The following is a 24,478-nucleotide window of genomic DNA, read 5'->3' as shown; positions in this document are numbered from 1 at the left end:
ACTCATTTCCATGGGTAAGTCCATCTCTGAAAAATGAGCCCCCTCCCAGGGGCAAATCAGGCACACCTTGGGGTGCAGGGACTTTTGAGCCCTACTGCCGAGACCCAGGGTTGCAACAAGCACTTGGTGACACCAGTGCAGCCAACCCTCAGACGTCTGGACGCAGCCTTGGGCAAGGTCTGTTTCGGGACTCGCTCTGCAGGCGCTCTGTCTAGTTGTACTCAGGCTGCAGCAGCGCTTGAAGTGCAGTGCATCATATTTTCCCCACCCTTCTGCACGCCTTTCAGTGCCACTTCAAGCTTCACCAAAGAGAGAAAAACTGTAGTGAATCACTTGCGATTCTGATTCTGGGGAGTTACAGATTTTTTTCCTGCATGGATGTGGATAGCTTTCTTGCACTCCCTTTAAAATAGCATAACCACAGGGAACAGGCATTGTACGTGGGTGTTATCAGGTACCCATCTCAGCATCTCCATGAAATAATAACTCCTTTAAAAGTATATTGCTGCGTTTGCAGAACTTTTATGTTCACGCTCCTGGGGTTATTATTTTAATGAGACTGAAAAGTTAAGAAACCATTATGGAAAAACTCCAGCTTCAGACGAACTAAGGGAGGAGGTAAGACTTCTTGACAGCATGGGCACTGAGAGAGTCTGAATCTGCAGGCCAGAAATACAAAAATAAAGCATAGTGTTTTGCACTGTTTCTGATTACACATGCATTTAAGTTGTTGCTCAGCATACTCGGGATGTTCTGGTACGTCATTCGTCTGTGAAGTTAAGGTCAAGGATGTACTACTCTACAGCTGGGGTAGGAGGTGTCAGTAAAGTATCTTTATTTTAAAACATTAGGAAACCTAACGTTTGCCAGCGCCTATCTAGCAGACAGGTCTTTGGAGACATGCGAAGATGTGAGATGCTTCACGGGAGTAGGAAGAGAAACTGGGAAGCAATTCGTGAAGGGAGATGTACTCTTTCCTTTTCAGGAAGGGCAGGAGTACTCCGCTCTTGAAAAACTCATTTTCCAGAAAAAAATAACAATATTTGACAAGTGGCTGTTTGTGCTGTATGCACTTTAACTTAACATTGTTGAAATGAGCCAGTAACAAGGTTGTAAAGTATTATCCTTAGGTGAGCTTTCAGGTTAAAACATGTGGGGTGAGAAAGAGATGAGTAAGAGAACTCACCAACTCCTGCCGAGTTTCCAGACAGCTTGAAGCAGATATTTACAATTAAAAAAAGGAAGAGATTCAGTAAGTCTCATAAAAATAACGTTAGAAACTTAATTAAAAATAAGCTTCAGGTGTTTGACTGGATGATGCGGCAATCTGTGTATTTGCACCATACATTTGCTGATACCGTATCCTTTATGCAGAAGACCAGGTACGACATTTAACTCTCTGCCAGTCTCATTTTACCCTTCTGCTCCTTGCAAACGTGTTTTACCTTATATTCATAGCCGAGGGAAATAAAGTTCCATTACAGCTATGTTTATGTAAAGAACTATCAAGAGGCACTGAAGGAATGCGAATAAATCCAAGTGGAGAGCTTCCTAGTAAAAGCATTTGCTTAGCCACCCCCCCGCAGGATAAATTTACACATCCTCACATGCAGGCCCCAAAAAGGTGCAAAAGATCTACATCAGCTTGGTATGCTGTTGCGTTTGTTTGTTTGTTTTTTAAATCAATGGAATAAAGTTGTAATTCTGGGTAAGAGAAGGGTGTGATGTATCGGCCACATGTCTTGTTTTCCCAAGGGAGGTAAAACCCCCACCCACAACACGGAAGCCCAGTCCTTCAGTGCTTTGGGAGAGAAGTGGGAAACGCTTCCACAGCCGGCTCATCTTGCCCTTGCCACCACTGCCTCTCTTGGATGCCTGATGCTTGTTACAGTTTCTTCCGCTGTTCGTCCCTACCTCCTCAGGAGTGAATTCCACAGGCTGACTTTAGGACACTGCTCCTTCTTTCTTAAGTTCACTGCCAAGGCAATTACAATTACTGACAATTTTTGAAAAGCAGCACATGAATATCATTGTTAAAACAGACACTGCTGGATGAAAAAAGTAATTTTAAAAATAAATTCCAGATCTGTAGCACAATCAAACTGTTTAAATCTGCTGTGCTATTTATGCTACTTTTACAATTTTTTTCACGGTGGACAACAAAAAGTTTCTGAATTGTCTATAGCAGCAGTGGACGAATTCTTGCTGAAAGAACCCTGATCCCTGCTGTTGTTCTTTTTAGCCACGGAAATACAAATCATGCCTTTGCCAAGACCTACTCTAATGAAGATTTATGCATTTTGATCTGATCCCATGTAACACTACCACACACTGACTAACAGACCAATATGAAACAATGCTCCTTTTCAAAATTAATCTATATCTATATTCTCTTCTTTTAAGGAATAAGGTTACATTTTAAGACCTGTTTAGATCCATTAAATCTCACTTAAACAGGCAACTATTATCCAAACAAAAGTTGAAAGACAAATGTTGAATTTCTACAGAAAAAATAGCTTTCTCATGCTCCTGTACAGCTCATATAATACATTCTTCATAAAATGGGAGTTGACATTACTGTAAGAACTTTACCATTTGAAATAAGTTAAGACTAAAAAGGAATAACTGACCTGGTGCAGAAAGATACACTAAATTCAAATCCAATGGAAGGGTATTTTTTAAACGGCATACATACCGACAGTGAAAATATTTACCTGCTAAATGTCCATATGCAGTCCTGCTTCAGTGAACTCCTTCAGCATGCAAGTGAGCCTGTTCAAGTCAATTGACTATTAATATGCTAAAGTAGGCTGCTAAATCAGAGCCTGCATTTTGCAGTACAGTATTCGCAGTGCCAGATTCCTGGTAACAGCATGTTCACAATACATCCCGAAATGGTCTTTTTTTTTTTTTTAAACATCAAAAAAGTAAACCATATACACTACACGGCGACAAACCTTTAATGCAGAAAATGCTGGTTTATACAGGGGTCCTCCAACTTACCTGTGGCTTGGCAGAAGAGGCGAAAGGGTCCCCGGACACTAACATGCTGTGCCTGGTCACTTAGGAAAGGTGGCAACAACATGACCTTTACAGGGTCTGTGCTAGACCAAACATCAGGCTGGGTACTGGTGGGTGAAGGAGGTGAATCACTTCCCACACAGGACAAAAAGGAGGTACCAGTAGGAGGGAAAGGTATAGGAGATGAGGCTGTGTGACAGAAGAGGACAGAAAAGAAAAAAAAAGAGGGTACTAAGGAAAAAAGTACTAAGAAATACATCACACACTGAAGAAATAATGCAAAATGACAAATGTATTTTAGAAGGGTAATAAGAAGAAGTGTCCCTAGGCCCCTGGAGAAGAGCGCTTTCCTCCTTCACCCATGTTTCTTTCTCTCCATCCTTCCAATCCCCCCACCACCCTGGGTTATAACCCATTCAAATAAAGCTGAGAAGAGAATCTGCTTCAAATCAATTACAAAAGTTTTCACCCTTTGCCCTTAAAGGAAACCACACAGAACATTAGTACTTGCAATATGAAAAGCAGTGTCGTGCCAGGTTTCATTGAAGCCAAGATATAATACAATTTATTTTAATATTTATTCTGTTATATGTACATAATTAAAAATAGAAAAATAAAACCAAACTGAATCTTATAAAATATAAACTGTTTACACTAAGATGGTCTAAATTATGTTCGCATCAAAGTTCAACATAGAAAAGCAGCCCAGGCATACTGCTATTTACTGTTAAAATGTACTCTACTTCTAGCAATATTTACAGAAAGATGCAGTGAGAGGAACAATTCTTCAGGACTGTACCGCACAAAAATGCTTTTACAGACAAACAGTGCTGCTGTGAACCAGGCTGAGAACAAATGCACACTTTCACGTTTGCAGGCATGATTCACATAAACAGTTCAAATGACCGATTGTTTGAGCAGCTCCAGTTTCAGTCTCCAGTTGCACAGGAGATTGGAAGGTGTCATCCAGAAAGGGTGATGCTGCAAAGATTTGTCACAAAAAGAAGCTGAGTTATTTCTGAATCTGAAAAAAAGAAAAAAAATCTGCAATGTTTTCTCATCAGGCTGTATCCTAACAGTCCATTCCAGCGAGCCACTAGCTGAATTACTGTAGTTCTTTCTTCTCGATTCCTGTTTCGCCTCCACAGTGCAAAAAACCTCTCTCGTGTCACTACTAACTGACAGCTGCTTGCCTGTACTGTTCCATTAAAAAAAAAAAGAAAATCCAGTTTTGTATAGAAAATAGAATGCGACTATGTCCAGCTTGCTGGTTGGGGGGTGAGGGGGGAAGGAAAAAAAAAAGGAAAAGCATTCCTAAATCTATCATTTCCTCCCTCCCTCGCCACTTACTCCATGTTTTGTACCGATATTGTTGTACCTAAAGTTCTAGAAAGCAGCAAAGAAAAAAGCCTTTAAACAAGATTATCCCTGAGAGTCTTACACAAATCAAGCCAATGTTATCCCCATTATACCTTAAAATCTAAGATACTTAAAAAGCAGTTAAAAAAAATTAACTTTAACCAACTAAAGAGACCTAGTGTGCCAAAACACAAAGCATATAACTAAAAATAATCCCTAGAAGCAAAGAAAAAAAACGTCCCAATCTGGACAAAAGTCTATAATTTACCAATCTGATAAACTAAACTTAATTTCCAATTTGGAATTAAAATGAAACTAGGTCTTTTTTTAATGGCAGCTAAAAATATGTGTAGACTGAAGTACTTTTTAAAGCCAACTGAATTAGAAAGTTACTTTTATCCTATGGAAGAAGAGGAAGAACAAGCAAGTAACTGTTCACCAGAGCGAAGCACTCGGTGGGGGAAAAATTGGGAACAAACTAATGGTGATCTGAAATGGGCCATTTAAAAAAAAAAAAAAAAAAGAAAAAAGCACAACACAAGATGCTACGGTCTGCAGACAAGAACACCGCTTCTCTAATCTGGTGAGATCTGAACGCAAATTGGCTTGCTGTACAGCTTAAGCATGTAAACCCCGATATGGCTCAGCTGTCACACCCACGCTCTCTGTGCTCAGATAGCTAGCCGCAGGACCACAGCTGATTTCCACCACTGAAATGGACGACGGGGTCCTTCAGTCCCCCTCCGCATCCGAGTCGGCATACTTGAGCTCACACTTGACATCGAAGGGCTTGGCCTTGGCCTCTCGGGATGCCTGCGAATCCCCAGGCTGCAGCTGGCCATTCCCGCAGTCGGGCTCAGTCTCGTAGCCGGTGTCGTGCGCCGGCTTCGGCTGCTCCCCGCTCTGGTGGCTGATGCTGCCTTGCTCCACCAGCGTCTCCTTCACACTTTGCTCGCAATCAGAAAAATCTGACTTGGTTTTCTTCTTACCAAGCAGCATAACAGAGCGAAATTTCAAGCACTGCCCTGGCAAGTACCCTTTGTAACAGTTGTAGGACAGCAGGCACAAGAAGAGAATAAAAAAGAAGAGGAAGAGGAACATCAACAGGAAGTTATCGTTTGACTTGAGGAACATGGTCTTTTCCGGGACTGCGTCAGGAATTGAATTGAAGAGCTCTGTGTTGGAGGCTGCACTTGTTAGGACGGGGCCAATGGGCTTTGTTACTATCCTCGCTGTTGTTACCGGTACCATCTGAGTGGTCGAGGTGTGAGTGGTAGACCCCTCGGTTGACACAGCTGACACTTTTGGCACATCGCTATTACCTTCTGTTGGTGCAGCTGCCACGGTGGGGCCCACCGTGGTATGCTGGATCTTTTTCAGTTCCAAAACATGCTTAGCCAGCACTTGAGAAAATTTCTTATTCTTCACTTTCTCTTCTGACAAACACTGGTAAACACCGCTGTCTCCTTCTGATAAATTGAAGATGAGCAGCGCCTTTTCCAGCAGACGGTACTTGGGGCTCTCCACTCTCAGCACATCGTCTTTGAACTTCCAAACTACCTGTGCCAGATTGGACTTTTGAGAACACTTGAGTTCTGCTGTGCTGCCATGCTTGAATGTATGCTGTAGGGAATTCTCTCTTACTTTATCTGGAACATCAAAATAAATGTGCAGAGTATCAGCAATGATTCCCGTTTGCTCTAATCCGTACAGTTTCATGAGACTGTGCTATTGTCTTAACGGAAACGTAAAGATTACAGCATTCAGATTACCTCAACAAGGCCAAGATGACAGCATGCAAGAATCTCAGTGAAACACCAAGCTATAGCTGCGTGCAAGACATCAAGACAGACTAAGAGATAGGACACCTCAAACTCTAAGACAGCCTCCACTTCTAGATAAATATAAGACCTTGTTGATCCACAACTGAGCATGCATCCGAGATGAGTCATTGTTGGAGACAAGATGCTGAACTTGGTCTCACTTTATATGCAATTAGTGCATTTTAAGTAAATCAGCGACTACAAGATATCCAAGAAGAAATTGAACAAAGTGCTGTTACTCAACTTAAACTCTCTTCTGAAAAAGTATCAGCACTTATGGCACACCCACAATGCAAGATCATAAATTAACAAAAAGACTAACAAGCAAAACTCTCATGGCAGTCCATACGTTGCTTGGATTAGAAATAAAAACGGAGTAAATCAAACTCTTAAGAGCTTTGTTTACTGCAGTACGAATCTCCTGTAACACTACTCTCCTTTAAGATCTCCTTGATCTGGTGGTAGCAGCACACACTATAAAGAAAGGACCTGTGGTTACTTGCCTTAAAGCACTATGGAGGGTACTTCAGCTGCTCTGCATCATGTTTGAGTCCCCCTCCCCTCTCACCATAAAACCACCTTTTTTCAGGATCATTTCATCTGATCCAGCAGCAATAACCAAGCACTTATCAAGGCTCATAGTAGAATGTCAAATGCTGTATCACAGAGACAGAAGCCTCTGCACTAGAAGTACTTATGGTAAATATTGCTTTCATTCACAAGTCGCTGTTGAGGTGCCCCCGTTCATTTCAGAGGTTTGTGCCCTGCACACTGAAATGTATACAAATACAGACATTTTAAGACAACATGCAGGCTGTACAGATGCTCAAATATTCAAAAGCAGAATCACATACCTATTAAAATACAAATGAATGTCCAGATAATCACAAAAACCAAGCCGAACTAAATACAACTCTTTCACTACTCCACCTAGACATGTGAAATAGCTCTTCAAAGACTAACTCACCAGAACAAGACGACGCATCTCCACCTATGTTCTGAATCCAGTTCCTGTAAAACAAGTCCAAGTATTACAACTTCAAATCTTGTTTCCTACAGCCTGCCCATCTTCTCGTACTAAGTAAGATTCATCTTATCTAAATACAACAAGCAGACACAGATGGATAAGAAAAAGTCTGTATTTGAAAACATTCAGTTTAAAAAGTGCCAGTTATCGGTAAGGGGCAACACCGATGCAATATTGGTTGTAACTGTAAGGTAATCAAAGGCTACCATTACCTTTCAATTTCACTTTCTTTAAAAATATCAATGCAGGAAGCTTCAAGGGGTTTCCAAGCACAGTAAGGATCCCTTGCTAAAACACAGTCAACACAAGTGGTATACTTGTCACAGAATGCCACTGGAGACTGAACCACACCAGAATTTGAACCAGCATAGAGGTATCTTCTGCCCTAAAAAAACCAAACAAAGCACAACAAAACAAAAACAAAAACACACAGCCAATCACTTTCTCAAAGCAGAACAATCCAATTCATGAAACAATTTAAAAATTATTAAAAGTAAAGAGTTGCATACATACAGATGTGTTTGTAAAAACTGGAGCATGAGGGGAATAAATATTTTTATTAGCTTTTATTTCTAGAAAGGAAAGGAAACTTATCTTGAAAATATTCAGCGATGCTGGAAGTACAAAAAGACAAAAGAACAAAAATCTGAAACAGGTACAGTTCATGAGAATGGAAAGTAACCATGCCTAACCATGGCTTTATCACACAGTTTTTCCATAAATAGGAATGCACCAATAATCCTCATACGAGGCAAGGCAAGCTTGTGCCGATGACAAGGCTGCAGCAGGCACGAGCAAGCCTGAACAGGCAAGGCTTGCTGCACGCAGGACCTGCCCCTATTAACCCAAAGCAGCCCTACTGCCTTCAGCTCTTCTACCAGGCAGGCCTCTGCAGCCACATCAGCATCAGCCTTACAAGAGGCAAATGCAGCAGCTTACTTGCAACTTAAGGAGGAACACTGGATAGTACTCAAAGGAGACAGCACTCGCATGACACCTGGGAGAAGGGGGTTATAAACAGAACGGCTGTTTGACCCACTGTTGCTGGGGATCCCAAACAAGTCTCACTCTGAGCACAGCGGGAAAAGACCATGCTCATCCCAAACATCCTTCTCATACGGCAGGCAGCTGCCTTATTTCACTCATCTGTTTCAAAGCTCAGGGAAACCGACAGCTAAAGGTACACTGTGAATTTGCATATTATTATGCAAAGCCTCAAGAAAGGGGCCTGTGCTGCAACCCAAAACCACCAGTGGCCGACCCTCTAGTCCTTTTGAGAGGCTGTGCATACAAAGCCAAACAACACACCCCACCTTGGCAGTGGGTTGACTTCATCCTGAGCAGAATACCGAGTGGATTTATCAGCACCCTACAGCAGTTGTCATGGCAAATGAGCCGGATCCAAGCACAGAGTTGCTTTTCCTGTCCTGCAGCCATACAGATCTCAGTATGTAGAAATGTATTCAGGAGTCGGGTCTGCAGTGAGACTGCTTGACTCCAGCAGGATGAATATGGTCACAATGTGATGGGCAGACATCCAAGAAAGATTTCTAGTAGCGAAATATTCTTCAAAAACCTCATGTTTGTGGTGCAGACTTTTGGTCTTGACATCAGAAACAGCTTCAAGGAAACAACTAACTGGGCATCTTAGGACTGGATTTAGGTTTTGGGGCTCACTGTCGCTCTTTTACTAAGGATGTAAGGAGGTTTTGCCATGAGAACTCGGAACAGGTTAGTCTCTTTAATGCAATGATCATGAGGAAGTCTGTCTTAAAATTAAGCTAATGAATGACGCATTCTGACTCTAGCAGTCTCTAGAGGAAGCTACAAGACCAAGCACAAACCAGTTTGGATCGTCCCATATATGAAGCATGCAGACAGCTTTCAAGGAAACTCTTGACACTGGAAGATGAAAGACAAAACTGGATCAAAAAAGAATCTGCTGGCACTGCTGGAAGATGGACTTTGAAAGAGAATCAAACTTCAGTGACACACATTCAAATGCAGTCTTTCATCCTGAAATTTAATTTAGATTAGTGTTGGACTATGCTGGAGTGCCCACAGAAGGAAGTCTGCAGTGGTGGAGACTTACGACTTTCTAGGAAAAGCCTCCTAACTCTACCAGAAAGCTCCCCCAATGCACTGAGTGCTGCTCATCTCTCTAGTGCTCTGCTAGCTAACATCCAAGCCAACAGTGTAACACTGCCTATGGGTTGTAGTGTCTCGGCATGGCTCCCAGCTGGTATGTCCACAAATTTCAGAGAACATGCAGTGAGCTGAGCAGACCATTTTAAAAAATCCAGACACATCTTTCAGTCAAGTGGGAGTTATGAGGATCATCTGACTCTGCCCACCACCCTCCAAACAAGTTGAAGGTATATGGGAAGGGCCTGGCGACTACTGCAATAATGTGTTCAGAAAGGACTCTGACTCTGGGGAGGTCTGAAGCCCACCATCAGGGTAACAACTATTACCCTCTCGTGGTTAATCCATTACTATGGGATACCACTACACATTATCACAATACCAGCTCTATGAAGCACTTCAGTAGCAACTGACTGTCATTGCTACTGTGATGTCCAAGGAGGTAGAAACTTGTGTTTTCACACTGAGGGGCAGAAGTAATTCCTGCTTGGGTGGTACCGTGACCATCCAGCTTTCATGACTCTGGCACCTAACCCAACCTCCAACTCCTCATTGCTCAAAAGGACCGCTGCTTTTATGGGAATATACTGGGCAGCACTGCTTCAGTTTTGAGTGTTAGTTTTCTGTGTCAGAAGTTATTCTAGCAACATGGAAATTTTCCCTTGCAGAAGATACAAGCTGTTACTCTCCACAGTGCCGTGCGGGAAGCAGTGTTTTGTTTCAATCCTAAGCTTTGAGAGAAGTTTCTTTGTGAAAAGACAGCATGTTCCCCATGCAGCCCCTATGCCATGTCTCACACTGCCCCCTTTGAGGATATTCTGGAGGAACTGAGAATGTGGTACCTGGATTCAGAGCGAATAAATTCAGTGCCATCATTTCTACACTAGCCTTGGCTACCAAGTGCATACTGAAACTGCTAGATCATGTGTCTTCGGTACCAGGCTGTAATGCCTATCCCTTCCCTTCCCTTCCCCTCCCCAGAAATGGGGGAATCATAATTAAGCCAGTGTATGAATGACCCCACAATTTACCCACAATTAGAAGAATGGGCATTAGCGTATATCTTAGAAGAGTTATCTATCATCATCTTCCATCACAGGGCAAATGCTGAAACCCCCTGTCCAAGCAAGGCATTTGAAGCTTTCTTTGCAGGTAAAGCAGACGAAATCAGCAAACTTTTATATTTATATACATATACACACACACGCATGAGATATATACACACACACATACATATATAGTAAGTTGCCGGTGTGATGCATCATACAAAAATAATACAAACATCTTTACTGAAATCTATGAGCACAGAAGTTTTTAATCACGGATTTTCATTTGTCTATCAAAAGTATACTCTGTCCTCAAGACTTCTATCATAAGCATGAAAGGACAAATAAGCATGCAAGATGACCTTGAAAGAATTATGGCATAAAGCTCTCTTCCACTGAGTTGATCATGTTGGCATGCGAAGTTTTATTCAATATCACACAAAAATAAAAGCTGTTTCTAAGATGTCTTGGCAGTATTCCTAAATCCCTAGCTGCAGAGCACTTACCGATCACTAGGTAGCTACTGAATGCCAGTATTACTACCAGGCACTTCAACAGAGTCATTCTTTCCTTAAGAAATCACAAAATTTAGCCAGTTGACGGGTCTGATGCTACAAGCCACTGCTTAGGGTAATAATTTCATAGACATTCATGGAGCCTATCAGTACTTAAAGGGGGCTTATAAAAAAGATGGCAGCGAACTTTTTAGCAGGGCCTGTTGTGACAGGACAAGGGGGAATGGCTTTAAACTAAAGGGGGGTAGATATAGGCTAGATAAAAGGAAGAAATTTTTTACGCTGAGGGTGGTGAAACACTGGAAGAGGTTGCCCAGAGAGGTGGTGGATGCCCCATCCCTGGAAACATTCAAGGTCAAGTCGGACCTGACCTCTGAGCAACCTGCTCTAGTTGAAGATGTCCCTGCCCACGGCAGGGTGGTTGGACTAGATGACCTTTAAAGGTCTCTTCCAACCCAAACTATTCTATGATTCTACGATTCTACGATCTGCAGGTCTGAGTAACTAGGGCCAGAAGCCTAACTAGCGCACAAAGTACACGCAGTGATTATCCTCCCACTATCACAAAACCACGCCAGGATTAAACCCAGCGACTGATTAATAGCACAGAACGACCGCTGGATTTGGAGCGGCAAGGCTTGTGTCCTCCAGCTGGAGCTGCAGCTGGTACCCTGCTGGGCAGACAGGACCTCATCAGTGGTCCTCACCCCCAGCCACACCAACATGACTGCTCTCACAATACATCTAGCATGCAGGAACCTGAGAGATTTGGGACAGCAGAAACCAATTAGTTACACAATTATGAGTCTCTCTGCTAGACAAGACCATTCCCCCTTCTCAGGTCTATTTCCTCAGAAAAATATACCACTCCTCTGCTAAACCCCCGAGGATTTTTCCTGCAGATTTGCAATGGCCACAAGGGGTCAGGATTTTTACATTACTCCTAACCTGAAAACAAGTACCTTAAAACACGTTACAGCTTTCAGCTTCTGCACATGGAATCCAAGTGAAGTCCTGCACACCTGTGCCCACCACCACCACCTTCCCCTTCTACATACCTTCAGAAGCTTGCCACCTACCAAACACACTGAAATGCAGCAGGCACTACATGGTATTGCTGCACTGCAAGGAGTTACAGATGCAGCCTTTGGCTCTGTGCACAGTGACAGTACTCTTCCTTCACGACAAGGTTACAAGGTGGTACCTAAGAAGTTTTGTGGAAAAGCACAGTGAGATGAATGCTGTGATGCTTATAGCACTTACTTTTTTGGATGAAAGCAAGAGAGTTTGGACTGGCTCAAAGTTTGGGAAAAGCTGTGTTTCTTCAATAATGTGCATTCCATTTTCATAGCTGATAGCTTTGTGCAGGGCTCCTTGATCTGAAACAGCAAAGCAATATATTTAAGTAAGATCCTTAAAATAAAAAGGCAGAAAAAAATTGCACAATTGCTATAAATTGTCTCAGTAATCTGCTTGCTGTTCAGCTGAAGACTTCACACAACTCTGTGCCAATGGCAACTATTAAATCTGCCATCATAAGGAGCTCTGAGCAAGGAATAACATTTTGGGACAAAGAATGACCACTTAGGGATTATCTTATGTGTGTTTTTGCTGTACTCACTGCAGTTTTGCAGTCTTTTCCTGCAATACTTTTTCAAAGCATGTAAGATTCTCCACTTACTCACCATGGCCCCTTTTTTTTTTTGAAAACACCAGCTGGTGTAAAAGCAGTGTAAATATGGAAATCTCAAGAGTTTCTCTTAGAACACACTTCAGCCTAAAGAACCAGAGCATCATTAAAAAAAAAACCACACACCTTTTGCAGAACTCACCTGTACTGATGAACATAACATCATATATGGTGCCATTGAGTGCTCTGACTCTGTCTACTACAATCTGGGTATATTTCACATCTCGTTTTACTAGTCGAGGTCTATCTCCCATCGGAGTCACTGAGTCATCCATTAGAGGATGATCTTTAACAAACTGCAATGTTTTGTCTGGTAAATTCAGAGAACTCATGTAGTTTGACGCTCTGGCTTCATTGTTTATACACTAGCAGGGCAGGGCAGGGGGGAACAAACCAAAAAAAGAGAACCAAATTATATCATTTACTTGTACAAAATAGAGACAATTAACAGCAGCTACATGCATTTTCTTCTCTGCATCATTTTGGCCAGTAAGCACACCTTTACATTATACTCATTCTACCAAGGAAGGTCCACAGGTCTCATAGCACTTCAGCTTCTGCAATGCACTAATCCCTGAATTTCGGACTACATTTTTGTTTGGGCCCAAAATACATTTTAGGAAAATACTCTTTCTGGACTCTCATGCTTCTTAACTACTTTTAACTGTCACCTCATCCAGCAGTACCAACAAGATGACTGCAGGGAACATAAAGTAAGAAAAGTGTGAAAGAGACCTAGAACTATGAAGATTTTAGTTTGCAGAGCAATGCACTGCATTGGATAAACCTACTGAACCTACTGAGACAATGCAATGATTGCTATACTTCTGTTCATCTGAACTAAAAAGTATTTGATGTTGCCTAGTGTACACTGACATCTATTTCACCACTAGAAAATTAGTAACAAAATAACAAAAATACAAAACCAGCAAATAGCCCAATTATAAATTAAAACACCCCGCTTTGATTCCTAGATACAAAGTTCAGAATAAATCACTTGAGTGTTTTTCTACAAAGCCTTTACAACAAAAAGTATCCAGATCAGGGCAAACTAAAATTAAGCTTTAATAGGTTACCTATTATTTTCTAGTTTCTTTACTCCTGAGCATTAAAAAAGACTAGTCATCAGATCCAAGATGACAGAAACGATGACAGAAACTTACCGCACCAGGTCGAGGATTAGGAATTTCCCCATTGTATCGTACCCACTTTGTATGAGACTGTTCTACTGTAGCACTCTGCATATATTTTCCTTTTGAGAAAACCTCTTCTACAGTAGACAGATTGTATGCACACACTGCTGACAGACCCACATTATTCCTAAAAGTTCAGGAAGAAACAAAAGAAAAAGTCATAAGAGTAATCGTTACTTGTTGTAGTAACCAACTGAGATTAAAAGTACTTATCCAGGAAAAGGCTATACCACACTTACAGTTGTGGGGTGAAGACTCCATAGATCACTGGTTCCTTCAATGTTGGAGACTTGAGAATAAAAACATCATTGATAATATTGAAAATTAAATTCTTATCAGGGATGGTACAAATCAATCTGGCCTTGAGAAAGGAAGTCCATTTTTTCTGCAAAGTCCTTAATCCTCCTTGGTCCCTCTTTTGATATTAAAAAAATAAAAAGGTGTTTGTGAGGAGAATTAGCAGCATTTTTGCATTTAAGAACCACTGCTATACCGCATGAAATTACTGAGCCCTGTTATTTTCTAACATTTCATCTAGAGCAACGTCAGTAACTGTTAACAGATTCACAAACAGAAAAGTAAGGAAGCCACAGGAAAATTAGTTGATTCAACAAAAATAATGCAGAATGGTTTCTATCAACACATGGAGGTAAGATGAGATATGAGACTTACAAAAGACCCATACTTCAGCAACACTTGAAAAGTTGAGATGAGCAATGTACCCTTAGAAAAAAACCTGCTTATCAGAACAACTAAAATAACCATGGAAGTATTATACTCTCCCTTGAGAGAAATAAGTAACATTGCATTTGTTCTGTGACATCTAAACTGTGATTTAAATTCTAATGTTGCAATATGCACTCAAAACTTGCCTGACATTAGTAATTTCATTAGAAGAAATGCAGCAATGGCTTAATCCTGCAAGCAGTTGCCACCTTTATCAAGGATTTGCAGAACCAAGGCTTAAAGAAGGAAAGACACATTGACTAGAAACGTTTCAAAATATTTGATACTCGAGCTGTAGCTCTGTTACTTCTCTTAAAAAAGCAGGCATATTTGAACATTATTAAATATTTCCCATTCAGTATCCAATACTGTTATGCAAAGTATTAAAGGAAATCTGCAAAATTTATGAAAACAATTAAGTATAAATGCTTACAGATTTGCAACCTGCCATTGATTCCTATTTCAAACAAACAGCAGCAATAAAGCTCTCATATTCCATGATACTCCCCTTTTAAAGTGTGCACAAGCTGTCAGTGGGCAGAAGGCCATAATAATAAGCTCCATGTAAATCTGCCTCCAGCTGCTTGTTTAATGGAAATCTCAAGGGCACCAACTTGTTATTGATGTTTTGACTTCCGTGTTTAAATATAAAACAGTAAAGTCAAAATAAAACATTTCAACCTCAAAATGAAACAGCTAGATAAATTTCCTGTTGGAAAAAAAAATCCTGAGGAAATTGATACATTCCACTGCAAAGGTTTTTGTTAAATCAACATTTTCTCCTGGAAAAAAAAAAAAAACCAAACAAAAAACTCTTTCATCAGCAAGATTTTTAACCAACACTCCTGAGTACGTACTTGAACCAGCCTAACACACTGAGGTTTAAACACAGCAAGTGTGACAGAATCAGGCTGCTGGCGACCATTTTCCTTGAGGCTCTGGCAGTTCTAACAGCTTCATGGAAGTCCCATCTGCTACACCTCAGTAAAGACCTATTCTGCTGTGGACACAGCTACAGTTCTGTTTGTATACAGCTACTTGAAAGTAACTTGACAGCCTATCTGCTCAGCTAGAACCAAAGTCAGTTCTTCCCAGGGAGCTGTATTTAAACTTGGGAGTTGTTTTAAAAAAAAAAAAAAAAAAAAAAAAAAAAGAAAGCCAGGGGAGGCACTTCTTCCATTGCTGGGTTTTGCGGTGGTTGTTTTTTTCCCCCAGGGGTGGGCAGAACCCTCAGACATACTGAAATGTCACCACAAAAAAAAATTAAATAAAGTATTTGTTCCCAAAGCGACAACTAGGCTTTCCCAGTTCTGAAGAACTGATTGAAATTGCTGATTCACTAAGATTCACTAAGTTCAACCACTTCCATTTAATTGGCAATAAGTCCACAATAATAAATGCTTTTTAACACACACACAAAATTCTAGTTGAATTAGTAAAATTAAATTGAACTATGTCCCACCTTGCACACTCTAGCTATTCTTGGAATCATCAGTTTTCCAACAAATTCATACTCCACAGACACCTCAGTGAAAAAGAAGTATATCTTGTCATCTTCTCCATCTGTGCTGTTTTGATCTGCTCTTATGACATCAGCAAAAACAAAATTGGGCTCTACAGATACAAAGAGAAGAATTTTATATTATATATGAGACTACTAACTTGATTCCCTCAAAAACCCTCTAGGAGTCCTCTTTCACCCAAACATCACACTGCATTTACCTGCTCTCCAGTCACTGACCTGCCTACACAGTTTGCTGTTCATAATATGAATAGCATTTCTAAAAAAAATAAAAAGAGAAAAAAACAAACCCACAAACCCTATGTGAAAGCACTAAGATACCCGAGAGATCTCTATGGTCTGATTATCTTGTTACTTCAGTGTTCTTCAGTCCACACTCGAGCGTGGTTTTCTAATGGGCCTGGAGAGGTACCCTCCCTTGCCTGCATCTCCTCTATTTCAGCTATTAGCTGAAATACTAAAAATTACAGTATCATTACCACATGTATTACAAAACTCAGTATCCTGCACTTTTTGGACATAATGCATCTTTTGGAATATGCTAACTTCATGATTTTGGTCCTTTTTGGCAGAAAGCTACAAACCTCTGAGCATTCACAAAACTTGGTGAATTTCAAAATTCAGGAGCTGAAATCATCAGGAACCATGATCAGCTCAATTTGGAAATCCATTAGAGACCAAAACCATTCTCTTCCCTACTCTATCATAACTATGCTGCATTATTGCAAGGATGAACAAGTAGATACAAAATAAACTGTAGCCCTTTAATGTCAAGTTGAAGACTGTATGTCTTGAAGCTGTTTTCATTGTCAATGCTGATAAAAATTCTGAAATTTCAAAATAAAATCTCTTGATGGCACACATGAGGGCACACACTCACATGTCAGCCAGCACAACAAAATCCATTCCCTTTGAGATATTAGAATTGCCCCTTACCCCAGATAAGACACTTAAACTCTTTGTCTGTAAGTGTGACATTGAAGAAGGAAAAACAATTTGGTTGGGCCAGTTCACACGCCCACTTACCATTAAGCCAAGGTATTGCATACTCTGTTCTCAGAGGGCTCTGATGAGAGTGCCGTGAAATGATAGGCTCACTTCCCAAGAAATTGTAAGAAGTCCCAGAATAAAGCTCCTCATCTTTAACACAAAAACAAATATTTTAGACTTTCTTATGCACTGGATACCAAAAAGGGTACATAAATATTTCAGGAGACTATGTAAGCTTAAACTTCCCACAAGAAAAGATAAACAAGGATTTCCTCTAAATTGCCCCAGACATGTCTTCTATGTTTACATTTCTGCTGACCATTCTCAAGGCTAACACTTCCACACTTGGGTTTATTATTGCTCTAATACAAGCAACTCGCAGAAGTCAGCATTGTTTTTGTGGTACTTTAACACTTAACATGCAAACCTACAGTTTACATACAAACATGCAAATTTACTTAAGAAATGCCACAGAAGTTTTGGAAGTAATTATTTTATTCTCTTTCTATGCCACCATTACTCAAATGAAACTTTTAAGAATTTAGGCAACAATGCAGAGAGTGTGTTCTTTCCTTTCTCATTTCCTGTTTCGTGTTATTTTGAGCTTCTCTTTTATGATCTTGTGACACCAGGGTACAGCCATGAACTCTGGTTTCACCAAATCAAGATTCAGTGGTGTCTAACCATGCAGTAATACACTTGCAATAAATACCTCACTTCCCTATTCTGTCTCATGGATGTGTCTTCAGGACAGCTAAAAAATTCTACTTGTTAAATTTACTGAAATGACAGTAATTGATACTACAAAGGCAGTCAAAGTACATTTAGACTACCTGGACTAAATATGTTAAACACCTGAAAACACAGTTTTAAAATAAGTATTTTAAAAGTTGCTTCCAAAACAACCTAGAGTTTTAAGTTCTCCTTTTAAGAAACTTGCTAAGGTTGACTACATAAGTATTTTAATGTCTATCTAGATACACAGTAAAGATGTAAAGATATGGACACAATCTACCATTTTGATATTGAGAGACTGGAGAATGACAGCGGAAAAGATCAAACATTTTTATACATAATACTGAGGTATGCAAAATCTGAACTTACCAACCATAACAGATGTATAGCTTTGAGCAGGATCAAACGGACATCTGCCCTTACCATCTTCATTTTTACCTCCAAGTTCAAATGAAATTAAATTCTGCAAAAAATTAAGTTGAAAACCACAAAACAACTGTTAGCACTTTTTCTTTTAGCCACTTGACTCGTGCAAAGGTAACTGAAAAATTAACACTAAATAATGGACTATATCATCAGCTTCCAGCAAAGGCATTTTTTGTAAAATTATAAAAGGCATAGACATTTTCAGAAAAATCTTATCCAGTCCAGCAGACAGAGAGGAAATGTGATCCTATGATTTGTGAGAGTGGGACCAGAAGACGAAAAGTTAAATCCAGACAGGCCTCAAGAAAGGGCATCCAAAAAAGCCAGACACCAGGAAAGGCAGAGAAGTTAACTGATATATGGAAAGAGCTGGCAATTACTGAATTAGCCTGCACAAAAATGGAGAGTTTTAGACATCAAGAAGGCTTTCTGAAGTGGATTTAGCAATTTGAGATTATGTTAGATTTGTGAGATGCGTATAATCTAACTAGATTTTAAAAAGCAACAGAGTACTTTGGCTGCTACTTCGTAAATCCCTTAAAAACCAAGGGAATGAGGATCAGGAAGATGATGGGAGAACTGTAACCACAGTACTGGGGAAGTGATCGGTTATACTGTGTAATGAAGACATTGGAGGCTAAGAGCAATGACTCCTGGCAATGTTCCAGAGGTGATGGCAGGCAGACTTGTAGGCATGGGAGACAAAAAAAGAACAAAACAATTACAAGATTTCTCAATTTCAGAATTGTTAAGAGCCATAGTAAGGAGAACGACACAAGAATCAGCAGCAAGAAAAGGGAGTTCTGATTTTGCGCCAAGACTTCACTCTGAAGCATTCAGCACTATGAAGCTGTGGCATAGCCAGGAGCAGAGAGAGACAAGACAAGCAGAGACAGGAATCTGAGAAATTTCAGGGAGATTTGGTAATGGATGGAAGTCACAAAGAATGTAATTTCAGTTTTAGAAATTGTTTTTATGCTAATGGACAATACACAAAGAATTATGAAAGCTAAGAAAAAGTAAATCCGCAGTTAAACAAGATGAGTCACTAATTCAGTAAGTGCTTTGAAAAAGGAACAGTACGGTTTATTTCCATACTCCATCGTTACTGTGGGACAGTGTAATAAATGCTCCAAACGTTACGACTGGCACTGAAATTGCGACAGTCTTTGGGAATGGAGATTAACTCATTGTTTAAATGAGCTGCTTTTAAGTTACAGTTGTTATTGGGTCAAAATGTATGTACATTCTTACCAGGTAATCGCATGTTGGCTGAAACGCATTAGTTCCACACACGTAGAGAAAAGTATCATTCAGCTGTTGCAAGACACGCACGTAATTACGACACTCTGTCTGTAACAGAGGATGAGAAAAGGACCAGTCTGATAAACTACAGCTTCCACATTCCAACATAAACAAACAATTAAAGTTGTGCTGTCAGCTCATCTGTTGCCGCTACTTATGCCACACCGAACCAGTAAGGCTGGGTGATACAATCACCACTGGGACACCATCTCCCTACAGTCTCCAGGAGCTCTAGTCCTGCAGCATCTGGTTTCCTACAGCCTGTAGTGCGCAGCTGCCTCAGTGTACCTATCAGGGTAGCATGACCAAGTACCATATGCTCAGCAAGGTGCATCTCAAGTTGTCCCATGAAAACACAAGCTCCAAAGACACATCCAATCTATGGGAACAACTAGTTAAACATGGAGTAAGTTTTAGACTTTGTCGTCCCTTGTAAGCCTAGATGGAACAGTAAGTGATAGTCAAGGTTGTTTCTTAAGAGAAACCTCCAATACCATTAAATTAGCTACAAAGTTGTGTCACTTAAAAAAAAAAAAAAAAGGACAGATATAAGTCCATGGTATCAATTGCTCTTTCATCTAAGGAAGCTTCTTAATTCCTTTGGCTCTGAAATACAACAAAGAGTTTGAGCAAAGCCTTGAATAAAGGATACCATAAAGTTTCAGAATAATAACCAAGAAAAACAACTGTAAAACACCCACTTAGAAACAGGGAAAAAAAACAGTATCAACAACACCCCTTAATTCTTGCTGGTGCATAGCCAGATACCACCACTGTACTGTAGTTCCATAAACTACTTAAGCAAGTGTAAGCACTGTCCTTACTCTTCCCTCTTATGAGCCAAACCAGGTATTTCTGTGACTGTATGGTGGGTTCGGTATGGCAGAAAACTGATGGGGAAAAAAGAGCAAAACCAGTTTTCTGTCAGATGAAGTCCTTGAACAGCTGCATAAATGCTTTTTGCTGGCACTAAACAGCATAGTGTTGATGGGTAGGGGAGAGGACTGCCCATTTTAGTGTAAGAAATAGCAGTAGTGTCTTAATACCTTGACCCTATTGCACTACGCAAAACACGCGTAAAAGGTTGAGTACAGTGAGGAAAAAGCATGGCTGGCAATAAGTGTGACTTGCTAAACTGGGGGCAGGGAAAAAAAAAGGAAGAGAAGTTTGGACCTCTGGCAAAGTACCTATTTATGGGGTCTAACATCCCTTCTAACTAACACCAATAATCTCTGCGGAGGACTGGTGGAGATGCACACACCATCTGCTAAACTGTATGCACATGCACATGAGAGAAATTCACATCTCATATTCATCATGGCTGTATGCGAATATTATTACTAGTAACCCCAACTGAACCTGAGGAACGCAAATAACACTCTCCGGATGCATCCTGAAGAGGCAGTCAAGGAGGAAATGGCCCTTAAATACCTGCCACACCTCGTGTTAGGATAATGTATTGATGGTTGTCAGTCGAAGAAAAGGCAGTAAGGTGAGCCAAGGGAGAGGGAGCCCACTCCCACCTCGAGGAGTCCCATGAATGCAGGATGCCTATCAGACCTGGATGCAGCACATGGGGTTTTATAACAGTGTGAACCAAAGAGGCTGCAGGTTCAGGGGTGCCGATGTCAAATCCCTGGAAGCGTAGAGTAGGACTGCTTTTTGTATTTGCAGGGCTTGCAGACTTCTACTTTCAAACCTGTGCTGAAAGCCTGACCATCAGCCTTGCCCAGTAAACCCTCACTTTACCGTATCACTAAACTAAGTAGCACTACACAAGGGGAAAGGAACCCGTGGTTCCCAGAAACACCAAGGGATCCCAGGGGCTGAGCTGCCTGCACGGCCTAGCTGGCAGGAGATCAGGCTGCTCAGGTGCTGGGGAGCTGTCTGAGCGGTCACACCAGCAAGGTGTTACCGCAAGGGGCACACCGGCTAAGCACCACAATAAGGATATATGTAGTTAGTGAAAAATACACTGGTGGAACAGCACTGGCCTAATAAATAAACCCTATGCCCTAAAGCAAAGCAAACAAAATTATCAGTCATTTCATAAAATCAAATGCTGGGAGGAATTATTGCAATAACAAAACACAACAGTTGCTATCAAATACCTCAGTGAAAGTAATACTGGTTTATCATTTTAACAGAAAAACTTGTACCATTAAGCAGCCATAAGGGTGTGTTCAGGTTTTCAAACATTCAAATAATATTCACCAGCAAGAAGTCATGAACTAAGAATGAAAAAAAAAAAAAAAAAGACTAAGCATGCTGCAGTTTCTAAAGCTCAAGTTAATTAAAGAATTTAGGTGATTATTTGAAAATTTTAATTTCAAACAGTTGGAGCCTTTCTTCTTTTAACATCACTCCTCTTCAAGTGAAATGTGTAACATCTTTCTCAAAGTTCAATAAAAGTACATACCTGTTCTGATTTGCCCTTGACTGCACATTTAGTTCTTTTATCTTCAGTGACCTTCCAGTGTAACTAAGTGAAAAAACAAGCAACAAAAAGGCACATTCAAAGCATTTTAATTCAATGCAAGGTCTGAAAATCTTGCAATAACACACAAAAAAAGGCAATCCTAAGACTATCTGCAGCAAATGCAAGCCATTTTGCAAGTAGCTTTCAAAGGTTCAAAGCCAGTCTTTCCTGGGGAGACGACACTTCCAAATGCATGTGGCTTAAGTGGGGCTAAACCACTGCTATTACCTTTTGAGTTCATCATGATGTTTCCCCGCAAATCGCTAATGAAGTTGCCATTGCTATACGCATTAGGGAAATGCAACTGTAACTGTTTTAAGTACTTCTCAATTTTAAGTACTTCTCAATTTCATTCACACTTGGGGAGGATGGGGGCAGATCAAAGAAAATTTATTGGACCAATTTACACTATATGGAGAAGTACAACTTTGACAGTTTCATGGACTCATAAAACAAGTTTTATATGCTGGTGAAATTGCCCACCACCACCCATGAACATTTTGTTCAGATTAAAAATCATATGAGCATCTTCCAAAACATCCTGGGTGGGACTCCATGCCACACCTCTAAGTGTCAGCCTGTGCTGCTGATGGGATGAAAAGCAGGAGCCTGGGATGAACTGGAAGCAATACAATGTTAGCAGACTTCTGCATGGGCTAATCTACTCTGAGAAGCCAACGTCAGCACATCCAGAGTACTTCTCTGAGCATGCTGGATCAGACCTGTCTGCTCACCACTTGCTGTGCAGACACACCTAGAGACACAAAACAGAAGCTGAAACCAAAAGGACAGGGCCCTCATTTCATTTGAAGGATGTCTGCAGCCTGCCACTCCTGAGCAAACTGCAACTTTGCTTCTGTTTCAGATTAGATTACCTTCTGATTCAGATTAACAGGAGATGGCCCACCCCTGATAATAAAAATATGTTTAAGAACCACTACTACAGATGATAGCCAAAGTCTGTCCAGTCCAGCATCCCGTCCCCAAGAAGAAAATACCTAAGGAGACCTCTCATTACTTGTTTATATCCAACTTCTCATTTCTTCTGCTCATCTGATGGCATGTTTTGCTCTATAGCTTCTTCCAGAAATAACACAGGAGTAGCCCACACAGCGTATCTCTTTTAGGTACCTACCACCTAAAGCGCAGTGCTACTGATATCAGGAAATGAAGTCAAATTTGGAGTACAATTTTTACAGGGAGGATAATGTATTAAAATGCATACCTCATGCTGCTTTTCAGCAATATTCATTGTATTTAATGCAAAGATCACTTCTCTGGCTCCTACATACAGAACATCTTCGTCTTCACTTAACAGCAAGGTTGAATAGTTTGACACTTCTGATTCATGAAAATGTATTAGCTGGACCTCTGTTGAAATTAAACAAAAAATAGTACCACATGAACAAACATGACCACTTAGGGTCGAGTTTATGAGTCATTTTTCTAAGTTGTCTAACAGCTGTTGGATATCTTAAAAACAACAAAGGCTAGTTCGGAAAACCCATGTAACAGATCAGAGACCCCTCAGAAGTTTGGTTCTGCAGAAACAGCAGCTCCCATCATCAACATCAAAATCACCGGTCCCTGCTTTCTCGTTCAATTTCAAATGCCTAAACAGTTCCTCTTGTGGTGATCCTTATAACTCACGTCTTCCTTCATTTTTTCTACCTGTTAATTCCCTTTTTTCTAACCTTCTATTTTACACATCCACTGTCAGGTCTTTCCTCACCTTTTCTGTCCCACCTACTGTGAAAAATCAGGTCAGTCACCATGCCCCTTGCAACCGCCCTGAACAAATCTCACAAAAAATCCTGCACCTTAAAAGACAACACTTCAGCATATTACCACAGCAGAAAGACGACACAGAAGCTAAAGAGGGACCATATACAGAGAGTCAATAAGCTGATTTTGAAGTGGAGACCAGAGATGAAACACGTATGATAGAAAGAAATAACATGAGGGAAAAATCAAGATGAAAAGGAAGAAGATGAAAGAAAGAGGGAGACACGGGGGGAAAGGCAGTGGAATGAGGAAGCATGCAGAGTGGAACAGAATGGCTTGGAGAAAGATGACACAAAATGACTAATATACAAGAATATTTTTTCTGCATGTAAAACCATAATGGAAAAATAACTGAAAGCTTGGGAGACCATATTTTGTGCAAGACACTACCACAAGATTAATTAAGTGTGTCTTTTTAAAATACAGGCAGAAAACAATGTATTATTGGTCCCAATTCTAACATTAGAAATTGCACATTTTCAACTATAATACTCTGGAAACGTTCATTTTAAACTAGATTCTCAAGCATGTAATTTTAAAATCTTTAACTTGGCAGGAAAATTCTCCCCAAATGGATGAACTGGTTCATACAACTCCACATGTTCACTCCTCCACTGAACTAGATTCCCCCTCCTATTCAAAGTAGGCTTCCCACATTTAAATGCAACAATCTTTAGCAGACAGAGACAGG

General features: G+C 40.5%; 1 protein-coding gene across 3 annotated transcripts in view; it reads right to left on the bottom strand.

The window, feature by feature from the left end:
- SEMA4D (sema domain, immunoglobulin domain (Ig), transmembrane domain (TM) and short cytoplasmic domain, (semaphorin) 4D) overlaps positions 1–24,478 on the bottom strand; it is a 44,601-nt gene that overhangs the window by 11,678 nt on the left and 8,445 nt on the right. Inside the window, exons 3-16 of one of the 3 annotated variants that reach the window (XM_009329597.1) lie at positions 23,228–23,373; positions 21,943–22,005; positions 19,473–19,571; positions 18,162–18,255; positions 17,094–17,207; positions 16,008–16,159; positions 14,059–14,234; positions 13,790–13,946; positions 12,769–12,991; positions 12,200–12,315; positions 7,443–7,615; positions 7,171–7,214; positions 5,703–6,029; positions 3,004–3,210 (exon numbers count right to left, since the gene is read on the bottom strand). In XM_009329597.1, coding sequence (XP_009327872.1) covers positions 3,004–3,210; positions 5,703–6,029; positions 7,171–7,214; positions 7,443–7,615; positions 12,200–12,315; positions 12,769–12,991; positions 13,790–13,946; positions 14,059–14,234; positions 16,008–16,159; positions 17,094–17,207; positions 18,162–18,255; positions 19,473–19,571; positions 21,943–22,005; positions 23,228–23,373 — 2,091 coding nt within the window. Of the gene's footprint in view, positions 1–3,003; positions 3,211–5,112; positions 6,030–7,170; positions 7,215–7,442; positions 7,616–12,199; positions 12,316–12,768; positions 12,992–13,789; positions 13,947–14,058; positions 14,235–16,007; positions 16,160–17,093; positions 17,208–18,161; positions 18,256–19,472; positions 19,572–21,942; positions 22,006–23,227; positions 23,374–24,478 lie in introns of those variants that run through there. The other 2 variants (XM_009329598.1, XM_009329595.1) reach the window with 2 other exon arrangements.

Source organism: Pygoscelis adeliae, unplaced genomic scaffold (assembly GCF_000699105.1).
Source record: "Pygoscelis adeliae isolate BGI_AS28 unplaced genomic scaffold, ASM69910v1 Scaffold138, whole genome shotgun sequence".
Taxonomy (NCBI): Eukaryota; Metazoa; Chordata; class Aves; order Sphenisciformes; family Spheniscidae; genus Pygoscelis; species Pygoscelis adeliae.
The sequence above is the reverse complement of the archived record's forward strand: the minus strand, read 5'-3'. Positions and strand labels throughout refer to the sequence as shown.